Source organism: Eubalaena glacialis, chromosome 7 (assembly GCF_028564815.1).
Source record: "Eubalaena glacialis isolate mEubGla1 chromosome 7, mEubGla1.1.hap2.+ XY, whole genome shotgun sequence".
NCBI classification, from domain to species: domain Eukaryota; kingdom Metazoa; phylum Chordata; class Mammalia; order Artiodactyla; family Balaenidae; genus Eubalaena; species Eubalaena glacialis.
In genome coordinates, this window is record NC_083722.1 from 89,206,802 (window position 1) to 89,229,197 (window position 22,396).

Below are 22,396 nucleotides of genomic sequence, written 5' to 3' on the forward strand. Positions count from 1 at the left end.
GTTAGTTTTGCCTTTTCCTTGAACTTTCTGTAAATAGAGTCTTGTAGTATAAATCCTTTTTGTGTCTGGCTTCTTTTACTTGATATGATGTGATATGTGTGAGAATCATCAGTGTTACAGCATGTATCAGTAGTTCTTTCCACTTTATTCCTAATTAGGAATATTATTCCTAATATTCCATTGTATGAATATACCACAATTTGTGTAGCTTTTCTTCTGTTGATGGACATTAACTATTGTGATTAAGGCTGCTTTGACATTCATGTACAGATCTTATTGTGGACATATATTGTCATTGCTCTTGAATAAATACCTAGGAGTGGAATTTCTGGATCAAATAAAAACTTAGCAAACCCCTTTTGAAAGTGATTGTTCCATTTTAAGTTCCCATTGTCAAAATCTGAGAGTTGTGGTTGCTCCACATCCTTAACGATTATTTGGTTTTGTCGGTCTTTTTTATTTCAGCCAGTTTAGTGGTTGTATAATGGCACCTCAATGTGTGCTTTTTAAAATTAGTTTTTAAATTGTGGTAAAATAGATATCACATGAAATTTGCTAGCTTAACCACTTTAGGTATACACTGCAGTGTAACTGACAATGTGGTGCAATCATCAGTACAATCTACTCCCCAACTTTTTCATCATTGCAAACAGAAACTCTGTACTCATAAAGCAATCACTTCCTACTCTCCTCTTTCCTGAGCCCCATAACTTTTAATCTAGTTTTTGTCTAAGTTTGCCTATTCTAGCTATTTCATGTAAATGGAATCATAGAATATTTGTCCTTTTGTATCTGGCTTTTTCACGTAGCATGATGTTTTCAGGGTTCATCCATATTGTAGCATACATATATCAGAACTTCATTCCTTTTTATGACTGAATAATATTCCACTGTAGGGACAGACCACATTTTGTTTCTCCATTTATTTCTTGATGAACACTTGGGTTATTTGGTTATTGTCAGTAATGCTGCAGTGAAGATTGGTGTACAGGTATCTGTTTGACTCCCTGGTTTTGGCCGTATACCTAAGAGTGGAATTGCCAAGTTGTATGTTTAACTTTGGGGGGAAACACCAGATTGTTTTCTCAGTGTGTTTTAATTAACACTTCCCTGATGACTAATGATGTTGAATATCTTTTTTGTGCTTATATTAGTGATTTGTGTAACTTTCTTTGTGAAGTGCTTGTTCAAGTCTTTTGTGCATTTTAAAAATTGGGTTATTTGTTTTTCTTTCTTTTTATGATTGAGTTTTGAAAGTCCTTTATTCTGAATAGAAGTCCTTTTTCAGATAGGTGTTTTGTGAATATTTTCTTTTAGTCTGTGGCTTGTCTTTTTAGTAACAATATCTTTTAAAAATTCTTTAAAAATTTAAAAATTGTGATAAAATACACATAATACATACCATTTTAACCATTTTGAAGTGTACAATTCAGTTGTGTTAAGTGTTTGTTTTTTTTTTTTAAATAAATTTATTTATTTATTTATTTATTTATTTTTGGCTGCTTTGGGTCTTCGTTGCTGCCTGCGGGCTTTCTCTAGTTGCGGTGAGCAGGGGCTACTCTTCGTTGCGGTGCGCGGGCTTCTCATTGCGGTGGCTTCTCTTGTTGCGGAGCACGGGCTCTAGGCGCACGGGCTTCAGTAGTTGTGGCACGAGGGCTTCAGTAGTTGTGGCTCGCGGGCTCTAGAAGCGCAGGCTCAGTAGTTGTGGTGCACGGGCTTAGTTGCTCCGCAGCATGTGGGATCTTCCTGGACCAGGGCTCGAACCTGTGTCCCCTGCATTGGCAGGCGGATTCTTAACCACCGCGCCACTAGGGAAGCCCGTGTTAAGTGTTTTTACATTGTTGTGCAGTTGTCTTCAAAACACTTTTCATTTTGCAAACCTGAAACTCTTAAACTTGTGTAATAATCATTAAACAACAACTCCCCTTTCCCATCTTAACCCAGCCCCCCCCCGCCCCCCGGCAACCACCATTCTACTTTGTGTGTCTATGAATTTTACTATGCTAAATACCTCATATAAGTGGAATCCTTCAATATTTGTCTTTTTCTGACTGGTTTATTTCACTTACCATAATGTCCTCCAGGTTCATCTGTTCTGTGTAACATGTCAGAATTACCTCCTTTTTAAGGCTGAATAGTATTTTGTTGTATGTATATCCCATATTTTGTGTATCCTTTCATGCATAAGTGGACACTTGGGTTGCTTCCACCTTTTGGCTATTCTGAATAATGCTACTATGAAAATAAATGTACAAATCTCTCTCTGAGACCTTGCTTTCAATTCTTTAGTGTATATACCCAGAAGTAGAATTGCTGAATCACATGGTAATTCTATTTTTAATCTTTTGAGGAACTGCTGTACTCTTTTCCAAGTGGCTACTCCATTTTACATTCTCACCAATACAGCACGGGGTTCCAGTTTCTCCACATCCTTGTCCATACTTGTTTCCTTCCTCCCTCCCTCCGTCCCTCCCTCCCTCCGTCCCTCCCTCCCTCCCTTCCTTCCTTCCTTTCTTTCCTCTTTCCCTCTCTCTTTACCTGTCTTTCTCTTTCTTTCATAGTAGTTTCATAATGAGTGATATCTCATTTTGGTTTTGATTTGCATTTCCCTAATGATTAGTAATGTTGGGCATCTTTTCATGTGCGTGTTGGCTATTTGTATATCTTTTTTGGAGAAATGTCTATTCAAATCCTTTGCCCATTTGAAAAATAGGATTTTTTGTTACTGTTGAGTTGTAGAAGTTGTTTATGTATTCTGAATATTAACTCTTTATCAGATTGATGATTTGCAAATATTTTCTACCATTCCATAGGTTGCCTTTTCAATCTGTTGATTTTGTCCTTTGATGCAAAGTTTGGAATTTTCATGTAGTCCCATTTGTCTAGTTTTGTTGCCTGTGGATTGGTGTAATATCCAATAAATCATTGTCAAATCTAATATCATGAAGGTTTTCCCCTCTTCTAAGACTTTTATGGTTTTGGGTCTTACATTTAGATCTTTGATTCATTTGGAGTTAATTTTTTGTATATAGTGTAATGTAAGGGTCCAACTTGATTCCTTTGCATGTGAATATACATTTTCCTAACACTACTAGTTGAAGAAATTGTCCTTTCCCCATTGAGTGGTCTTTGCACTCTTGTCAGAGATCATTCGAACATATATTCAAGGATTTATTTCTGGGCTCTTCATTCTGTTCCATTGTCTGTATGTCTGTGTTGATGCCACTACCACCCTGTTTTGCTTACTATATCTTTGTAGAAGTTTTGATACTCTCAGTGCTCCTGCCTCTGAGATCTAATCTTACTTGAGAATCAAACTGCTCACACTCATCTCCTTCCCTATTTTATTTTGATACTCTTGTGTCCATTTAGTGCTTTCTTTGGAAAGATGCTTTTGGAATTTTAGTATGGTTTATAAACCTGAGGAGTGAGTCACTTTAAATTTCTTCTACTTTTAGGTTACTTTCCTTTATTAGGTATACATTCTGCTCTCTATGTACAGTGCATGTCAATGAATTATAGTTGTTAAATTTAAAAATCAATATATATTTATTATTAGAATGCTTTCCTGGTATGTCAGATGGCAGCAGACCAGATTTGAATGGGTCTCACCTTTTTCTTTTTCTTTTTTTTTTTCTTTTTTAAAGAATGGTAGTCACTTTGGGGCAAAATGTTTTCAGGTCTTCAAATTCACTTGTCCTTGGTTACCACTGGGCTTGAATGGAAAGAGACACAGAGTATTTAACAGGAGAACTGGCTTTGTTATCTTTGCAACACTAGAATGGAAAACCCGAAATCAAGCACAGAAACTTGGACACTGTCTTGCACCAGAAAGGAGACTCCCCTTTGGGTCACTTGTAGGATCCATTGTGTTCTTTGCAGCTTACGATCAAGTCTTATTTTTTTAAAACGTATTGGTATACTAATTTGATCTGTCCATTGAGCCATAGAATTCTAGAGCTAAATGATATCTTAGAAATCATATCTTCATATCCCTTCAGTTATATTATAAATCACATTATTATTTGTTAAAGGACTGTAAGGTTATAGGCATTTATTTTAAGATCATAGGATTATAAGCATTGATTGGCTTCAAGGATAATCTAGTCCAAACACTTGGAAATAGGTAAAGCGTGCTCATAATGTAATATTGTACCTTCTTTATTTCATTAGTAATGCCCAACACTTCCTTCGCCTGTTTACCACTCAGCTTTCACTTTCTCTACTTCACATGGAATCCTCACATGCACTCTCGTATGGAATTATTGCTGTGTTTATTACTAGTGGAATCCATGTTGAATTTTAGCAGGTTTTTTCCCCTCTACATCTGCCTCTTTGATGGTAGCTGAGTTTACTGCTGCTCACTTGTTAGGGCCCTGGGTCTTAACAACCTTATTCAAACAAAACATCTTAAATGGAGCCATTAAAAAGGTCACAACAGTGAGCCATTTTGTAACTTTTGGTGCAATAAAATGGGTATGTTGTGTTTTGGAATATAAGACCTCTGAGTGCAGCTATTCATTTTATTCATCTATAAAACATTTTAGAATAACAGCTTACATCTGTATGGCGTTTAAAATTCCACGTTTTGAAGAAACATCACTGTTTTGAAACTCCAAACCAGACATGGGGAGGGAACTTGCCTTCTGACCGGCCCATGTTCTGTAGAAGTTGGGAGAAGAATTTGTTTTAGCCGTGGAGCCATATTTGCTGGCAGTACTACTGTCACATGAGTGGAACACATTTTCATTATTTCTTCATATGGTAAATGACAAGGCATTCAGTAAGATTTTGATGTGAAGAATGTTTGAAACATTTTCACACATCAGGAGTTTATCTTATGAGGGATATTTCATTACCAGAAGCCAGAAATATATTTAAGTATTCAAGCATTTACAGCACATTTAATTACCTGAGACTGTCAATTAATCTTGTTTTAGAGTGAAGTTGGGATTTACTGTCAGCTCACTTTTTAAAATAAATACCCAATTGAACAGTTTTGGCCATTTCAAATATGTGATTTTTAAAATTACTTCTTTAAATTGAAGGAACAATTTAATGAATAACTTTTAATGGAGGAAAATGGGCAAAATGCCCATCTACAGGATTCAAAATCTGGTATTATTTATTAAGTACCAAAAAAGTGCCAATAACATACAGTTCAGTATATGGTTTATTTTAATCAAGAAGTGAAGAAGTCTAATGTTCAATAAGTTACAATAAGTTATAAGTTACAGGCCTTATTACAGTAAGTTATAGGACCTTTTTTCATCTTACAAATGTGAAATATAAGCCCAGGACTAGATGGCTTCACAGGTGAATTCTATCAAACATTTAGAGAAGAGCTAACACCTATCCTTCTCAAACTCTTCCAAAATATAGCAGAGGGAGGAACACTCCCAAACTCATTCTATGAGGCCACTATCACCCTGATACCAAAACCAGACAAAGATGTCACAAAAAAAGAAAACTACAGGCCAGTATCGCTGATGAACATAGATGCAAAAATCCTCAACAAAATACTAGCAAACAGAATCCAACAACACATTAAAAGGTATGATTACACCATGATCAAGTGGGATTTATCCCAGGAATGCAAGGATTCTTCAGTATATGCAAATCGATCAATGTGATACACCATATTAACAAATTGAAGGATAAAAACCATATGATAATCTCAATAGATGCAGAAATAGCTTTCAACAAAATTCAGTACCCATTTATGATAAAAACTCTCCAGAAAGTAGGCATAGAGGGAACCTACCTCAACATAATGAAGGCCATATATGACAAACCCACAGCCAACATTGTTCTCAATGGTGAAAAACTGAAACCATTTCCACTAAGATCAGGAACAAGACAAGGTTGCCCACTCTCACCACTATTATTCAACATAGTTTTGGAAGTTTTAGCCACAGCAGTCAGAGAAGAAAAAGAAATAAAAGGAATCCAAATCGGAAAAGAAGAAGTAAAACTGTCACTGTTTGCAGGTGACATGATACTATACATAGAGAATCCTAAAGATGCTACCAGAAAACTACTAGAGCTAATCAATGACTTTGGTAAAGTAGCAGGATACAAAATTAATGCACAGAAATCTCTTGCATTCCTATACGCTAACGATGAAAAATCAGAAAGAGAAATTAAGGAAACACTCCCGTTTACCATTGCAACAAAAAGAATAAAATACCTGGGAATAAACCTACCTAGGGAGACAGAAGACCTGTATGCAGAAAACTATAAGACACTGATGAAAGAAAGACGATACAAACAGATGGAGAGATATACCATGTTCTTGGATTGGAAGAATCAACATTGTGAAAATGACTATACTACTCAAAGCAATCTACAGATTCAGTGTAATCCCTATCAAACTACCAATGGCATTTTTCACAGAACTAGAACAAAAAATTGCACAATTTGTATGGAAACGCAAAAGACCCCGAATAGCCAAAGCAATCTTGAGAAAGAAAAATGGAGCTAGAGGAATCAGGCTCCCTGGCTTCAGACTATACTACAAAGCCACAGTAATCAAGACAGTATGGTACTGGCACAGAAACAGAAATATAGATCAATGGAACAAGATAGAAAGCCCAGAGATAAACCCATGCACATATGGTCACCTTATCTTTGATAAAGGAGGCAAGAATATACAATGGAGAAAAGACAGCCTCTTCAATAAGTGGTGCTGGGAAAACTGGACAGCTACATGTAAAAGAATGAAATTAGAACACTCCCTAACACCATACACAAAAATAAACTCAAAATGGATTAAAGACTTAAATGTACGGTCAGACACTCTAAAACCCTTAGAGGAAAACACAGGCAGAACACTCTATGACATAAATCACAGCAAGATCCTTTTTGACCCACCTCCTAGAGAAATGGAAATAAAAATAAACAAATGGGACCTAATGAAACTTAAAAGTTTTTGTACAGCAAAGGAAACCATAAACAAGACGAAAAGACAACCCTCAGAATGGGAGAAAATATTTGCAAATGAAGCAACCGACAAAGGATTAATCTCCAAAATATACAGGCAGCTCATGCAGCTCAATACCAAAAAAACAAACAACCCAATCGAAAAATGGGCAGAAGACCTAAATAGACATTTCTCCAAAGAAGATATACAGATTGCCAACAAACACATGAAAGGATGCTCAACACCACTAATCAGAGAAATGCAAATCAAAACTACAGTGAGATATCGCCTCACACTGGTCAGAATGGCCATCATCAAAAAATCTACGAACAAAGAATGCTGGAAAGGGTGTAGAGAAAAGGGAACCCTCTTGCACTGTTGGTGGGAATGTAAATTGATACAGCCACTATAGAGAACAGTATGGAGGTTCCTTAAAAAACTAAAAATAGAACTACCATATGACCCAGCAATCCCACTACTGGGCATATACCCTGAGAAAACCATAATTCAAAAAGAGTCACGTACCACAATGTTCATGGCAGCACTATTTACAATAGCCAGGACATGGAAGCAACCTAAGTGTCCATTGACCGATGAATGGATAAAGAAGATGTGACATATATATACAATGGAATATTGCTCAGCCATAAAAAGAAACGAAATTGAGTTATTTGTAGTGAGGTGGATGGACCTAGAGTCTGTCATACAGAATGAAGTAAGTCAGAAAGAGAAAAACAAATACCGTATGCTAACACATATATATGGAATCTAAAAAAAAAAATTGTTCTGGAGAACCTAGGGGCAGGACAGGAATAAAGATGCAGACGTAGAGAATGGACTTAAGGACACGGGGAGGGGGAAAGGTAAGCTGGGACGAAGTGAGAGAGTGGCATTGACATATACACACTACCAAATGTAAAATAGATAGCTAGTGGGAAGCAGCCGCATAGCACAGGGAGATCAGCATAGCACAGGGAGATCAGCTTGGTGCTTTGTGACCACCTAGAGGGGTGGGATAGGGAGGGTGAGAGGGAGACGCAAGAGGGAGGGGATATGAGGATATACGTATAGGTATAGCTGATTCACTTTGTTATACAGCAGAAACTAACACAGCAATGTAAAGCAATTATACTCCAATAAAGATGTTAAAAAAAAAAGTGAAATATTTACATTCTTGTTAAAATGTGACATATTTACATTTGGGAGGAGAGAGTACAAAGAAGAAAATTAAAGCCATCTCTAATCCCACCAACCGTTAGTCCTCTTTGGTATTTTATTACATATTATAAATTTTTAAAAATGGTGGTCCAGTGGTTAGGACTCATCACTTCCACTGCAGGGGGCCCAGGTTTGATCCTTGGTTGGGGAACTAAGATCCCGCATGCAGCGCAGCCAAAAAAGGAAACGAAAACTACAGTCTTTTGGGTTTTGATAATTTAATTGAAAATATAACATTTTAGTGTCAGAATGGACAGTGTCAGATGCTTTCATGTTTTGGTGACAAAAAGCTCAACTAAATTTGTCTCGTATTATGTAACTTTGATGTACAGGATGGTGCGCTGCTTATTTATGAACATGACAAAATTCCATGAGATTTTAGTTTGTCAACTTAAACTGGTTTATTGACATTGATTTTTTTTTTTTTTCCCCCTCTCTCACTGCCATTTCCTGCCTGAATGGAAGGCAGATTTTTCTTTCTGTGACCACTGTCAAGCCCAGGGCCATCATTTCTTCCAGCAGAATAAGACAGATGATGCTAGACTCTTAATTTCTGATTAAATATAAATATTTTGGAAGTAATTTAGTGCTCTTAATTCATGGGAAGGTAAATACCCATTAATCCCTTCAACATTGTGGTCTCTGACACACACACACACACACACACACACACACTCACTCACACACACACACACACTCTCACATACCCCTATGCATATTGTTATTGATCAAAGTCCACATTTACTTTTCACTTACAACTGAACTGGATACAGAGCAACTATACTGGGGCCACGACCTGCTTGAGCAGCATCATGCCTTATGTAGGCCCAGTGGATAGTGTGTGGATATTACCTAGGTTAGTGGGTAGGTTAGTGAACTCCCCTGGAGTTCAGGTATTTTTATTTTCGGAAATATGGAGGGTGGGGTTCTATTTTAGAATTTGAGAAAGTTTAATTAAAAGCAAATGGATTATACTGTCAGTGAATTTATATGCAGATAAATCCAATTAGATGTCTTTTAGGTAGAGTAGTAGTCAGACAGGGCCCTGTAGTCAGATTGTCTGGGCTTTTTACTTCCTAACTGTGCTTTAGGCAAGTTAAACAGCATCTCTGAACCTCCATTTCTTGATCTGTAAAATGGGGATGGTAATAATGCCCATCTTACAGGGTTGTTGTGAGGATTCAGTGAAATAAAAACTATGAAGTGCTGGTTGGCACAGTGCCTGGCATGTGAAAAGTGCTTGGTAACAATTCTAGTTTATTGCTATACAGCTAATTGTAAATCCTTAGTCTAAGTATGCTGATTGTCTTCACTGCTAGGGATGACTCTTCTCCCTGACCAAGCTTGAGACTAAATCAGGCTTTCAGGCCCAACTGTGCTCCTGTCTGTTGAGAGCCCTCACTCCTCCACACTGAGAAGCCGTTCCTTCCTCCCCACGCCCGTGTTCTGTCCCCAGACCTTGCTTCTCAGCTTCCTCCTGCAAGTGGCTCTGCCTGCGTCCTCTTCTCTCTCTCCTCCCATCCACCTGCCTTATCCCCTCTGTCCTTCCTCACTCCTCTCCCTCCCCTCTCTCCCTCTCCTTTCCTTCTCTCTCCCCTCCTCCCCTTTTCCTCTCTTCCCTTTCTCCTTTCCTCCCCTTCCCCTCCTTTCCTCCACTACCCCCTTCCTGTGCTGCCCTCCTCCCTTGGGGCTCCCCCCCCCCACTCTCTCTCCCCCTCCCTGCTTCTCTTTTCAACCCTGACACGTGGCCCGCTGAGGAGTAGACAGCTCAAACTCTTAAGCAGAAAAAGGTCACATCTTTAAAGTCTTCATTACCTGTGATGGAAAATACTTATTTTCTCATTTCTTTCAGTAGCCAGACACTCTTTATATTGTGCTTCTCTTTCAGTTTCAAGAGGGCATCATTTTATGTCACTTGGCCTCAAAAAATTAGTAGATTTTACAGGCAGTTACCGTTTAACTCTTTTTCTAAAAACTATGCATCCTGTACTTATAAATTTGTTTAATGGTAGCTTTATTATGTACATAAAGTTAAAATGAAATAATGTTTCTAAGTAATAATTATAGGTTCATATAGTCATGCTAAGCAAACTGATCTTTCCTGCCTAATTTGTTTGATTTTTTTTTTTTTTTTTTCTGTTCAGATTCCTTTCTCATTGGTCCAGTTTCCCCTGTGGGAGTCCTTAAAAGTAAGTTTTCCAGTCTTCATCTAAAATTTCTCTCTAATTATCTTATGATCACTAATACCCAGTAGTTTCGGTGTGGAATAGTAGAATATAATATTGAGTAGCAGTTTAAAAACTCAAAATTATTAGGAGTTGGAAATATTTTGTGAGTGGGATTTGCATGCCAGTTCAGTGTTTTAAACTTGTTTAGGTGTCTGTGGTCTGGGAAATAAGCAGAGCAGGCGTAACTGAGATCCTGAGATGTTTAGGAAAAACTTTACTTTCCTCTGTATTGTAACTCTTTTTCCACCCACTTGAATTTTATTTCACTTCGCTGTGTGTGTGTCTGTGTGTGTGTGTGTGTGTGTGTAGAGGTTAAGGAATAACAGTGAGGGTAAATGGAAAAGGAAGGAAAGCAAGGCTCTGAATATTTGTAGGCCTAGAAGGCCAAGACCTTCCCGCCCACATCTGATGGTGGGTGGGAGTGGGGAGCAGCAGGGGGCTTGGTTTCTGAAGGTCCCTTCTGTCTTTTCTGCTCACCAGGCCTAGGAACCCTCAGTGAGAAGGAGCAGAGTGTGGGGAGTTGTGAGTCAGCCTTGGGGAAGGTCACTCATATGTTTAAAAACAAACAATTAAATGAAAATTTGAAAGCCTTTGTTCAAAACATGCAGAGACATTGTATTTGTTTTTCATCTCCTGGTGCAATGATTTCAAAAATTGCGGGCCACGGTATGAATTATGTAGGTGTTTGCCAGCATTTTAAAGACAACAACAAAAGGGAAAATAATAGCATCTTATGAGGTAAGGTTAAGTCTTGCTTTGTCAGACTTCAGTGTTGCGTGTACGTATATACATGCATCTGTGTACTAGGTTGCAATGTGGAAGTATTTCTCACTGTGGATAATGATCAAAAGAATCTGAAAACCCTTGTTCAAATGAAAATGGTTTATAAATGACCAAACTGTAAAATGGCAAAGTACCTAGGTAGGCATTTGATAATACAAAAAATAAAGGAATTACTCTCATCATTGTATAGCATTAGTAATCATGGAGCCTTCAAAGAAAATGTCTTTGGAAGAATAACAGTTATTTGGACTCTAAAAAATATTCTGTTGAAGTTACGTACCAAGGATAATAAAATGAGGAAAAACATTATTCATAAAAATAAACTCAGCAATATTAAGTATTGAGAAATACTTCTTATAAATGATCTGATTTTAAGGAGTAGTACAGTTCCTTTAATGCAGGTTTTGGGATCTTTCATGGTTGTTTTGTTTGTTTTTGTTTTTACTGTTTTCCACGTGGCACACGGTGAAATTGGATTTCTCTGGCAGTGTTTCTGGGCGTGATGTAACGGCTATCCAATGAGAAGGTCACATTCCATAAGCATAACACCTCTCTATTTTTGTGTATGACAAAAGACAATGAAGCAACAGCTGTCCAGCAAACAAGACTCACTTTATTAGTGTCTCAATAAACAGCATTCACATGGCTTCTGCACTGTTTCTAACATACTTAGGCCCAGTTTCTGCACAGGAATGTTTTGAGGCCCAAAGAGGGAAAAAGCATGGGATTTGTTTCTTTGCAGTATTCAGGACATTTGCAGTATGCTAGCTAGTTAAGAAATGTCTAGGCTTCCCTGATGGCGCAGTGGTTAAGAATCCGCCTGCCAATGCAGGGGACGTGGGTTCGAGCCCTGGTCCGGGAAGATCCCACATGCCGTGGAGCACCTAAGCCTGTGCCTTACAACTACTGAGCCTGCGCTCTGGAGCCCGCGAGCCACAACTACTGAAGCCCACGCTCCTTGAGCCCATGCTCTGCAACAAGAGAAGCCACTGCAATGAGAAGCCCTCGCACCACAACGAGGAGTAGCGCCCGCTCACCACAACTAGAGAAAGCCCACACACAGCAACAAAGACCCAGTGCAGCCATAAATAAATAAATGAATGATTGAATGTGTGTATGTCTAGAAGTTTTCAGAGTAATCATAGATAACGATGTTGAGCTTTAATACTTTCCTTTGAGCCAATGTTAAGATGCCATATATATATATTTCTTTTTTTGTCAGATTTATTGAGGAATAATCGTCATACAGGAAAACTCCTTTTAAGTGTACATTTTTACAGGTTTTGACAAATACGACTACCACCCTAAACAAAATGTAATATCATCACCCTTTTCCAGAATATCATACAAATATAATCACACACTATGTAGTATTTTGTGCCTGGCTTCTTTCATTTAATATGAAAGAAGAGATTCATTCCTGTTTTATCCCGTACCAGTAGTTTGCTCCTTTTTGGTGCTGAGTAGCATTTCATTGTGTACACGTACTGTAATTTGTTTAGCCAGTTACTAGTTGATACACGTTCGAGTTGATGATTATGGATGAAGCTGCTACAAATATTTGCATATGGGTATTTGTATGGACATATATTTTTGTTTCTCTTGGGTAAGTACCTAGGAATGGGATTGCTGGGTCATAGGGAAAATAGAAGTTTAATTTGTAAGAAACTGTCACAGTGTTTTCCACAGTGGCTGTCCCATTTTCCAGCAATGTGTGAGAGTTCCAGTTGCTCTGCATCCATGTCATTGTTTGTTATTATTAGATTAAATAAAACTTTAGCCATTCTAATAGTTGTGTACTGGTATCTCATTGTGGTTTTAATTTGCAGTTCTCTCAGGGCTAAATAATATTGAGCATCTTTTCATATAATAGTGTTTTTTTTTTTTAAACATCCAAATGTGAAACCACAGTGCTTTGTAAAAGTAGACAATTTTTGGCATGTCTTTTATTTTTGTATTTATGAGTTTATCCATTTAAATTTGTTTCTGCAACCATAGAGACACTGTATTATATAGAAGGGTTTCTCTATTATGTTTATGTGGAAATACTGCTAAGAAAAATTTTTCTCAGCAAGGACTTTGGCAGATTGTGTGCACATTGTGCTATAAGGAGTGGGAATCTGGAGGTAGGGGGTGGCCACTATCATCTTAAACTTATTCTGCCTAAAATCGATGGTATCGCCTTCTAAAATCACTTCCTCCTGCTGTCTCCCTGATTTCTGTTAATCATACTACTATTCTCCTGACCCCTTTGGTCTCAAATCCCAGATTAAATCTGATCCTCTTCTTCTCTATCACTCACCAAGTTGTGTTCACTCTGACTTTTTGGAACCTGTGGCCTCCTTTTTTTATCAGATTCTTACTAACGTATGCCTGGACTTAGTTAACACTCATCTGTTCTACACATTGAATTTGTGTGATCTTCCTTAAACATCTCTTTGAAGTTCCCAGAAATGTATAACTTTCTAAAACTCTAAAGCATGAAGTTGTTGGCACGGATGTCCATACTGTGTCCTTAACTGGTTTTTCCAGCTCCCTTCCCCTTACATTTTTTTTTTTGCTTTCCCTCCTTTCCTTCCTTTCCTTCCAACCAGAATAGCCTCCTTACTGCCCCTTTTCTTTGGCTTCTTTCTGCAGTGGACTTTCACGGATCAAATGCTATGCATCTTTTAAAGCCAGCTCAGTTTTTTTCTCGTGCTTGAAGTCTTCCAATCCTGACCCTGAAGGTTTACCCTTATAGCTAACATTTGTCTGTATTGCTGATTGGTATTTATTCGTGTACTGTATCTTAGAACTGAGCTTTAGCACATTCTGATAAGGCCTGAACCCCTTCTATTTATAGAAAAGTGACAGATGCCGTTAGTGTACATGTATTCCCTGCCTGCTGTGAGCTAGACACTGTTTCATTTCACTGCAATTCAAAGATGAATAAGATGTGGCTGATGCCCTTGAGGAGTTTTTACTCTATCAGAGAAGCACATACCCACAGATAACTCCAAGGTAACGTGTCTGTAATTGAAGACCACCCAAGGCACTGTGGGAGCCAGCCCCCCTGACTCCCCAAATCATGTCATTTCACTACCTCATTTCTTATGTTTTCTTTTTTTTTTTAAATAGTACATATGCTTACAAAAAAGATTTAGATGAAAGAAGACTAAACACCCTAAAGAGGAGGGGAAGTAAAAGGGGTAGATCATCATATCCAGAACCTCTGAGAAGATCATTTTCCTTTAAGATTTATATTGAGTTTGGAACTTTTCTAGTAGCCCAACAAGAAGAGAAACACGTTAGACTACGTGGTTCTCTTATCTGATAAAAAACCAAAGCTTATTATTTCATCTTGTCCCTTGGCTTTGAATACCCTGTGTATATGGTTGACTTGCATATTTAAAGCTCTCTCGTGGACCACTTGCTCTGAGTTACAGCCTCACATGACCAACTTCCTAGATGACACCCTTACTCAGGGTGTCTCAGGGGAACCAGTTCAGAACAGAACACTTGGTTTTTATTCCCCTTCTCCCCAACCTGTTCCTTCCCAGGTGTCTCCTTCTCAGTAAGTAGAACACATGTCTGTTGCTTGCTAAAGTAGAAACTTAAGAATGACTCCACAGTTCTCTCTTTCCCTCATCATCCAGCCCATCAGAACAGTCCACTGTTCTTTTTTTTTTTTTTTTAATTTATTTTTATGTTATTATTTATTTTTGGCTGTGTTGGGTCTTTGTTGCTGCGTGCGGGCTTTCTGTAGTTGCGGAGAGCTGGGGCTACTCTTCGTTGCGGTGCGTGGGCTTCTCATTGTGGTGGTTTCTCTTGCTGCGGAGCATGTGCTCTAGGCGCATGGGCTTCAGTAGTTGTGGCTTGCAGGCTGTAGGCGCGTGGGCTTTAGTAGTTGTGGCTCTAGAGCGCAGGCTCAGTAGTTGTGGCGCTCGGGCTTAGTTGCTCCGTGGCATGTGGGATCTTCCCAGACCAGGGCTCGAACCCGTGTCCCCTGCATTGGCAGGCGGATTCTTAACCACTGTGCCACCAGGGAAGTCCCAGAAGAGTCCACTGTTCTGATTGAAGCCTCTAACTCATCTCTTGCTTGAGTTGCCACGTTGGCCTCTCCAATGGTCTCCCTGATTCCATTCTTGCTTCTCTAAAATATCTTCTCTTCACAACAGCCAGAGTGATCTTTTAAAGAAATAAATCAGATCATACCACTCTCTGCTAAAAGCCTTCAGTGACACCTCTTTGAAAGAAGAGTAAAATCCAGAGTTTAAACTGCGGTTGACAGGGTCCCGTGTTATCCGCCCCTCTTACCTCACCGACCGTATCCCACAGCACCCGCCCACTACACTCCAGCCTCCCCATGTCCACGTCCTGCCCTGCAGCCCGGCTGGCCTTCCTCTGTTCTGTTCGGACTCGCCAGGCTGCTCCTTACCCGAGGGGCTTTAAGTTTGTTGTGCCCTCTGCCAGAAATATTCTTTATTCATTTATTCTACACATTGTTACTGAGTACCTACTATGTGCCTAGGGCCTGGGGAATATAGTGATCAAGAGAGTTGACAAAAATCCCTCATCAAGCTTTCACTCTGGCTCTTTCCCTAGGCTTTTCTCACGTCCAAATCTTTCTTGTTCTTTAGGTCTTAGATCACGTCACTTCAGAGAGGCATTCCCTGCCCACCCATCTTTAAAGTAGGACCTTCCCATCTTCCCTGCTCAGTAAACACAGCACCTGTTTATTTCCTTTGTAGCATTTAAATAATTAGTTTATTTAGTTATGCACTTATTGACGCCCAAACACTTATAAAGAACACGTTGTGTGTTGAGCAGATGTATGCCAGGCACTGTGCTGAGGAGTATATTATATATTCCTTAGCATCTTATTCACGTGACATACAACTCAGAGACAGGTCCTGTTGTCATCCCCACTAAAACAGGGAAACCAGGGCTCAGAGAGATTGTCTTTCATCTGCCAAACTAAGTCCTCAGTTTTCTGTCCAGTACCCTTTTACTGTGTTAACATTGTTTTTATTACTACAGTCATGATCATTAATAATCATAATACGTAGCATTTCTCAAAGTTACAGTGTGCCCAGCACTGTGATGATCACTTTCCATGGATGATCTCCTATTAATCTTCATGGCAATTCTGTGAGGTGGGTGCTCTTACCGTCTTCATTTTGCAGATGTGGAAACTGAAGAAGAGTTTGAGTGCCTTGCCCAAGGCCTCAGGAACACTCAGTGTTAAGGGGTACATCCAGGATTTGAACCCGGACAGTCTGACTCCAGAGTTGATGTCCTTAATTATTTTACACATAACTTTGCACATAGCGTACAATCTCTTTAAGAATGTCGTTGCTGTTTCATATGTTCAAAAGTTGGTAAAAAGTTGAGATGGTTGTATTATATCTAATCAGCTTATTTCAGGCGTTTCTGCAAATTGTGTTGATTCTTTAACTTGATGACGTAAAACTTAAAAGCCCTGGATGCCATATTTCTTAGACCAGCCTCCCTTCCTCCCCTCCCCCAACCCATCCCTGGTTCTGCTGTACTTGGGCAAGGGTTAAACAGTGTTTGCTTCAGGAAGGAGTCAGCTCCCAGGGGCCGACATGGGGGAGCACAGATAGTTTATGGGGATGAGTGGAGCCAGACTACATTTCCCACGTGTTTGTGTTTTAATTCCTTGTAGGACTTGGCTTTTTGGAGGAAGAAACTTTGTCTTCTGATCATTTATATTCTTTGTAGTTCTGACTTTTGCACAGCAGGTGTTTATGACTATTTACTAATTGTTTGGAGGTTAGCATTCTTTCTTTTTCAAGGTCAAAGCAAAGTTGGGTAGCTGTATACATTAACTGTTTTATTTAAAAGTAGTTTCTTTTAGAAGTATGATCACAGCTCTAACATACACATGTACTCTCACTGAGCCTTTGGCAAACAATACACGTATTTTGAAAGGATATGATAGAATTTCCTGTAAGAATGTCAGATTTGTTCTAGTGTCTGAATATATAGAGAAGTGTAGAGGATTACTAAGAATGCTGCCAGGTCTAAGTAGTTTTGCTTCTAGCCACAAGGTGTTACAAAGTTGCAAAGCAGTAACTAGAAGAAATGCAAACTTAACCTCAGATGCAACGTTTGAAGAAAAATGAAAATAAAATCAGTTTGGTTATGTAAGATTTTCACATTATGCTGATGATTTTCTAAAATGAAATCATAGCTTTGTAACAGAAATCAGGGGCCAGTGGATTATCATTTCAGTTACAGGACAATGTATAAACTCAGTACATTTTAGAAGTCTTTTAAACAGCCACTACTTTATAAAAACTATATTTTTATTCAAATTGAAGGGTAACTTGTTTATTGTTGTTGATTCTTATTTTTTTAATTAATTAATTAATTTTTGGCTGCATTGGGTCTTCGTTGCTGCATGCAGGCTTTCTCTAGTTGGGGCGAGCGGGGGCTCCTCTTTGTTGCGGTGTGCGGGCTTCTCATGGTGGTGGCTTCTCTTGTTGCGGAGCACAGGCTCTAGGCGCACGGGCTTCAGTAGTTGTGGCACGTGGGCTTAGTTGCTCTGCGGCATGTGAAATCTTCCCGGACCGGGGCTTGAACCCATGTCCCCTGCGTTGGCAGGCGGATTCTTAATCACTGTGCCACCAGGGAAGTCCTGATTCTTATTTTAATAATAGTTAAAGTGTCTTTTATCACTCCATCCACAAGATTCCCCCATACCTTTAGTACATGAACAAAATGATAGTAATTTAGAAGGTGCTCCTGCTCAGGGTCTCCACTGCACCATTTCCTGAGACTGGGACAATCTGGTATCTGCACAGACATGTTTGATCAGAACATAGATTCCTGTAAAGGCATATTAAAGGTTGAGAAGGGAATGATAACAGAGTAAAAATGATTGTGTGTGATTTTTACCACACTAAGTTTGTCCCCTAAATTAAATACAGCATGTCAAGATGGAAGAAAACTCCTAAAAATAAGAGCAAAATATTTTATGTCCAGATCACCAGCAAAGTCAGAGTCTGAGATGCTGATTAGGATTTTTAGCAAAATGTCATTATAATGAAGCAGACATCTTTTTTAACAATTTAAAAAATATGAGAACTTTTGAATTCTTAGAGACAGATGGTTAAAAAGAGATGGCAAAGAAAACTAGGTAAGGAAGGAAGGATGTGTAGCAAAGCCTGACAGGATGGATGGAAAGGGTGTCACTTCTGAGGCTCTGGATCCTTCTCCCATCTCCTCCTTTGGACCGGTGTACTCAGCTGCCTGGTGTCCTGCTGCAGTTACAGTTGTGAAGCCAAAGCAGTAACAACACCTAATATGTTCCTTACAGGTTCCATTACTTTCAACTGAGTTAAGATTTAACCTTGCCTCATGGGTCCCACAGGCTAGAGGGTAGTGGGTTAGGGTCCTTTGTCAAAAAACAATAAAATGCACACCAGGATTCCTCCTTTGTCATCTTCTTTTGGGTGTTTCTCTTCTGTTTATGCAAGTTTGTGAGCAAAATGAGATAAATATGCTCATTCAGATACAACATTCCTGTGATGAATCAAATTGACTTTTTTTGGCTGAGACAAAGTGTGAGAAAGGAATTTACCACACTTTATTTTAATCAGATTATCAAACAAATATATATTAAAAAGCACTTTTAAAAAATGCCTATAATGATGCCCAGTTCCTTTGGAGATATAAAACTGTGCTAGTATTTGATTTCAAGGGAGCCATGTACAGATTCACATGTAACCTCCTTTAAAAAACGGGGAGACAAGGAGTTAGCTTTGTTTCTGTTTGTCCTTTAGACCTGCTTCCTGGGTATTTGTGAGTGTTTTTGGTGTGAGTTTAGTATGTTTGGTGTAAATATGCGATATGATACTGTTTGTGCTGCTCTGGTTTCACTCTGTCATCACTGGTTGATCCCAGCCCTCCTTCCAGCTGAACCTCAACCAAGCCTTGGAAGCATCTCAGCCCATCTCACTAGAAAGCCTTGTCCAGTTAAGTAAATGTTCATCCTTGAGGTGGAACCCGTTAGCCGTTCCTGGTTTATACGGTTCTTTCCTGAGCCACAAATGACAATTTGGGATTATGATGTTTGGCCAGTTGATGTTCTCCTCATTCTCTACACAAGGGTAAAATTATCCAACACTACTTACATTATAGGTATTCATATCGGTTCCGAATATTTGCCTGCCTTCTTTGTATAAGGAATTGTGCAAGACCCTATGAGACTCCAGAGGTGAAGGTAATGAAGTCCCTCTCCTGTTGAATCAGGGGTCAGATGAGTGAGCTTTTGCAGGTTAATGAAAAGAAGTGAGTCCTTATTATACATATTTTTTGGTGCTTTTGAGGATAGTGGCTTGTCAGTGTACCTGTTTCTGGATAAATGGAGCTTGTTAGTGTAAGCCCCCAGTTCTTCCATTTGAACCATTTTCATAAAAATCTTTTAAAAAGATTGTTACATACTTAAACATAGCAAACCAAGTGTGTCTTTCCAGGCAGAAGTATTAAAAATAATCACACCTTTTCTTGTTGACTTAAAATTTGTATCACGAGCATCAGTTATAATAATAAATGTTAGTCAGTTTAGATACCTTTTGCCCCTACCCAAACTAATAAAAGACATCAAACCACAGATCCAGGAAGCTCAGACAGCCCTCCGATCAGAATAAATACCTCCCAAATGAAACCTAGCCACACATATCCAAAAATATTACTTTGTAATTGTAAAACCTAAATATTGCTCAGCAAACTCAGCGTTTGAGCCCATCTTACGTTTGAATAAATGAATAAATAAAATTTCTTATATTGGGTTGGCCAAAAAGTTCATTTGGGTTTTTCTGTACCATCTTAAGGAAAAACCCAAACGAACTTTTTGGCCAACCCAATATTTATCAGCACAATCATTCATTAAAAAATTTCTTACGAACTCTTATTATCTTTACCACCCTAATTATCTAGAAGGTAAATATCTCAATATCTCAACCAACCAAAATACAGTTTAACCAAAAACAAGGTACAAATCAGCCGCATCAAGTTGGTGCTATTTACAAATCTCAGAATAGTTTCAATCCAGCTGCCATTATAACCAGGATTAGCCTGTGTACTGTAAATAGTTAAGTGTACCCAGTTTTAATTAGTTGTGTTTAAGAGGAATCCATTTTTAGCCCTTTAACCACTTGCGTATATTGCTCCAGCTATGGTAGGGCAGAAGTGAAAGCTTACTTGTGGTTCCCAATTGTATTCATTATTCTTTTCATTTTAAAACTTTGCTTTGGAAATCCCGTATTTATTTATTTTTAAAAATTTATTTTTTTATTTTTTAAAACTTTTGGCTGCATTGGGTCTTCATTGCTGCCTGCGGGCTTTCTCTAGTTGAGGTGAGCGGGGGCTACTCTTTGTTGCGGTGCGTGGGCTTCTCATTGCGGTGGCTTCTCTTGTTGAGGAGCACGGGCTCTAAGCACGCAGGCTTCAGTAGTTGTGGCATGCGGGCTCAGTAGTTGTGGCTCACGGGCTCTAGAGCGCAGGCTCAGTAGTTGTGGCTCACGGGCTTAGTTGCTCTGCAGCATGCGGGATCTTCCCGGACCAGGGCTCGGACCCGTGTGCCCTGCATTGGCAGGTGGATTCTTAACCACTGCGCCACCAGGGAAGTCCTGGAAGTCTCTTTTTTAAAGTCATGTTTGTATATAAGTACTTCACAGAGAATTCATTAATGTAAATTATAAATATAATTTTATTATTCAGTTATTAATTGTTAATTGAATAATAAAATTATAGGCAGCTGTTGCTTTAATTATTTTTTAAAGTGTATGTGTCAAAGCTATACAATAGCTTGATCACCTACAGTATGGAGGGCAGTTGAGTGAAATTAATCATCTGCTGTCTTTAATGTGTTATGAAATTCTGGTGCTAGACAGACAGCAGTGAGACCTGCACAGAGGATTGTCTTTTCTGTTGTCTTAAATGAATTATCATCATTTATTATGATGTTATTCATGTGGAACTGAGTAGACGATTCAGCACACATACCTACTAAGGTACCATAAAACTCATGGGGTAAAGTGTTGTAATCTTACACAATTGGAAGCCACATAACTACTTCTGAGTACAACAACTGAAGAAGTCCCAAATTTAAGTTTGCCTGCACTGAAGCCAAAACGCTTATTTTCAATTTGTTGTTCGTTCATAAGACAACTGTGCACATTTGGGTGGGTCTTTTAAAGTGACAAAGCCTTCTCTTCATGCTGTACTTGAAAGACACTTGGCTCAGGCTTGGACTCCCAGCCATTTCCTAGTATCGGGCCTGGTGTTTGCTCTCTGTCCTGTGAATGAATACTGGTGCTAATAGCTGTAACCCTGGCGGGGGTGTGTGTGGAGGAGCCTCGAAAGTACTTCATGCCTTCTTCCTCTGATGGGCCTTGAGCTCTGAGTGAAGAATCACTTGGGAAATTAGAACAACCTGATTGTTTTTGTAGCGCCACCACTAAGTATTCAGGATTCCTCATAATATCCTACTGGATAATAGAAATATCATTAATTGAAAAAAAAAATCAGGCCTGATGTTTAAAATTCGCACACCTTTAAGCAATGTGAATGGTGAAATTCAATTAAGGTCTGTATCTTAGGAGTATTGTACCTATTTTCATTTCCTGTTTTGATCATTATACTTGGGTTATGTAAAATGTCAACAGTAGAGGAGGCTGGGTAAAGGGTGTATGGGACCTCTACTATTTTTGCACATTTTCTGTAAGTCTAAAATGATTTCAAAATGAAATTTTCTAAATAAGCTACTAGAAATCGTTTCCAGTCATCCTATGTTAAGGAAACTTTACTCAAGAAAAACCGCAAAAGTGAAACTAAGAACATTTCTGACTGCCATTCTCGTTGCTTGAAATGTCTCATTTACATGAGATATAAGCTAATGTGCATGGATTCATCTGAAAATTTCGTTTTTTATTTGAAAAGAAAATGGAAACAGGACTTGGAATAGCGATAAGTAAGCAAACACCAAGTAAAGTATGGCCGCCTGCTTTTTTTAGTCTTACAAGCGCTGTCACATCAGTTGAGACCCAACACTGTGGTTCTTCACGTTTGGGCCTCCTTTCTGCCCTCCCCCCGCAGTCATTTACTTGCTTTTACAGGAATGATCATTAGACCTCTGTGGCAATGGAAATACTTACTTAGGTTGAGAAGTTACGGCAATTTAAAAATTTTTGGTGTTGAGACAGGGCCTTAAGAAAAAATCCTCCATTCCAAACCT

The 22,396-nt window shown here is 38.8% G+C and overlaps 1 protein-coding gene across 6 annotated transcripts in view; it reads left to right on the top strand.

Annotated features, from left to right (window-relative positions):
- Positions 1-22,396, top strand: part of SLC25A26 (solute carrier family 25 member 26) — a 144,924-nt gene that overhangs the window by 102,530 nt on the left and 19,998 nt on the right. For 5 of the 6 annotated variants that reach the window (XR_009701624.1, XM_061197125.1, XM_061197127.1 and 2 more), the window contains one exon: positions 10,285-10,329. The exons of the other annotated variant lie outside the window; for it this stretch is intronic. Coding sequence is in view for 4 of the 5 variants with exons in the window: in XM_061197125.1 (XP_061053108.1) it covers positions 10,285-10,329 (45 nt within the window). In the remaining variant the exon portion in view is untranslated. The remainder of the gene's footprint in view (positions 1-10,284; positions 10,330-22,396) is intronic. 6 annotated transcript variants of the gene reach the window in all.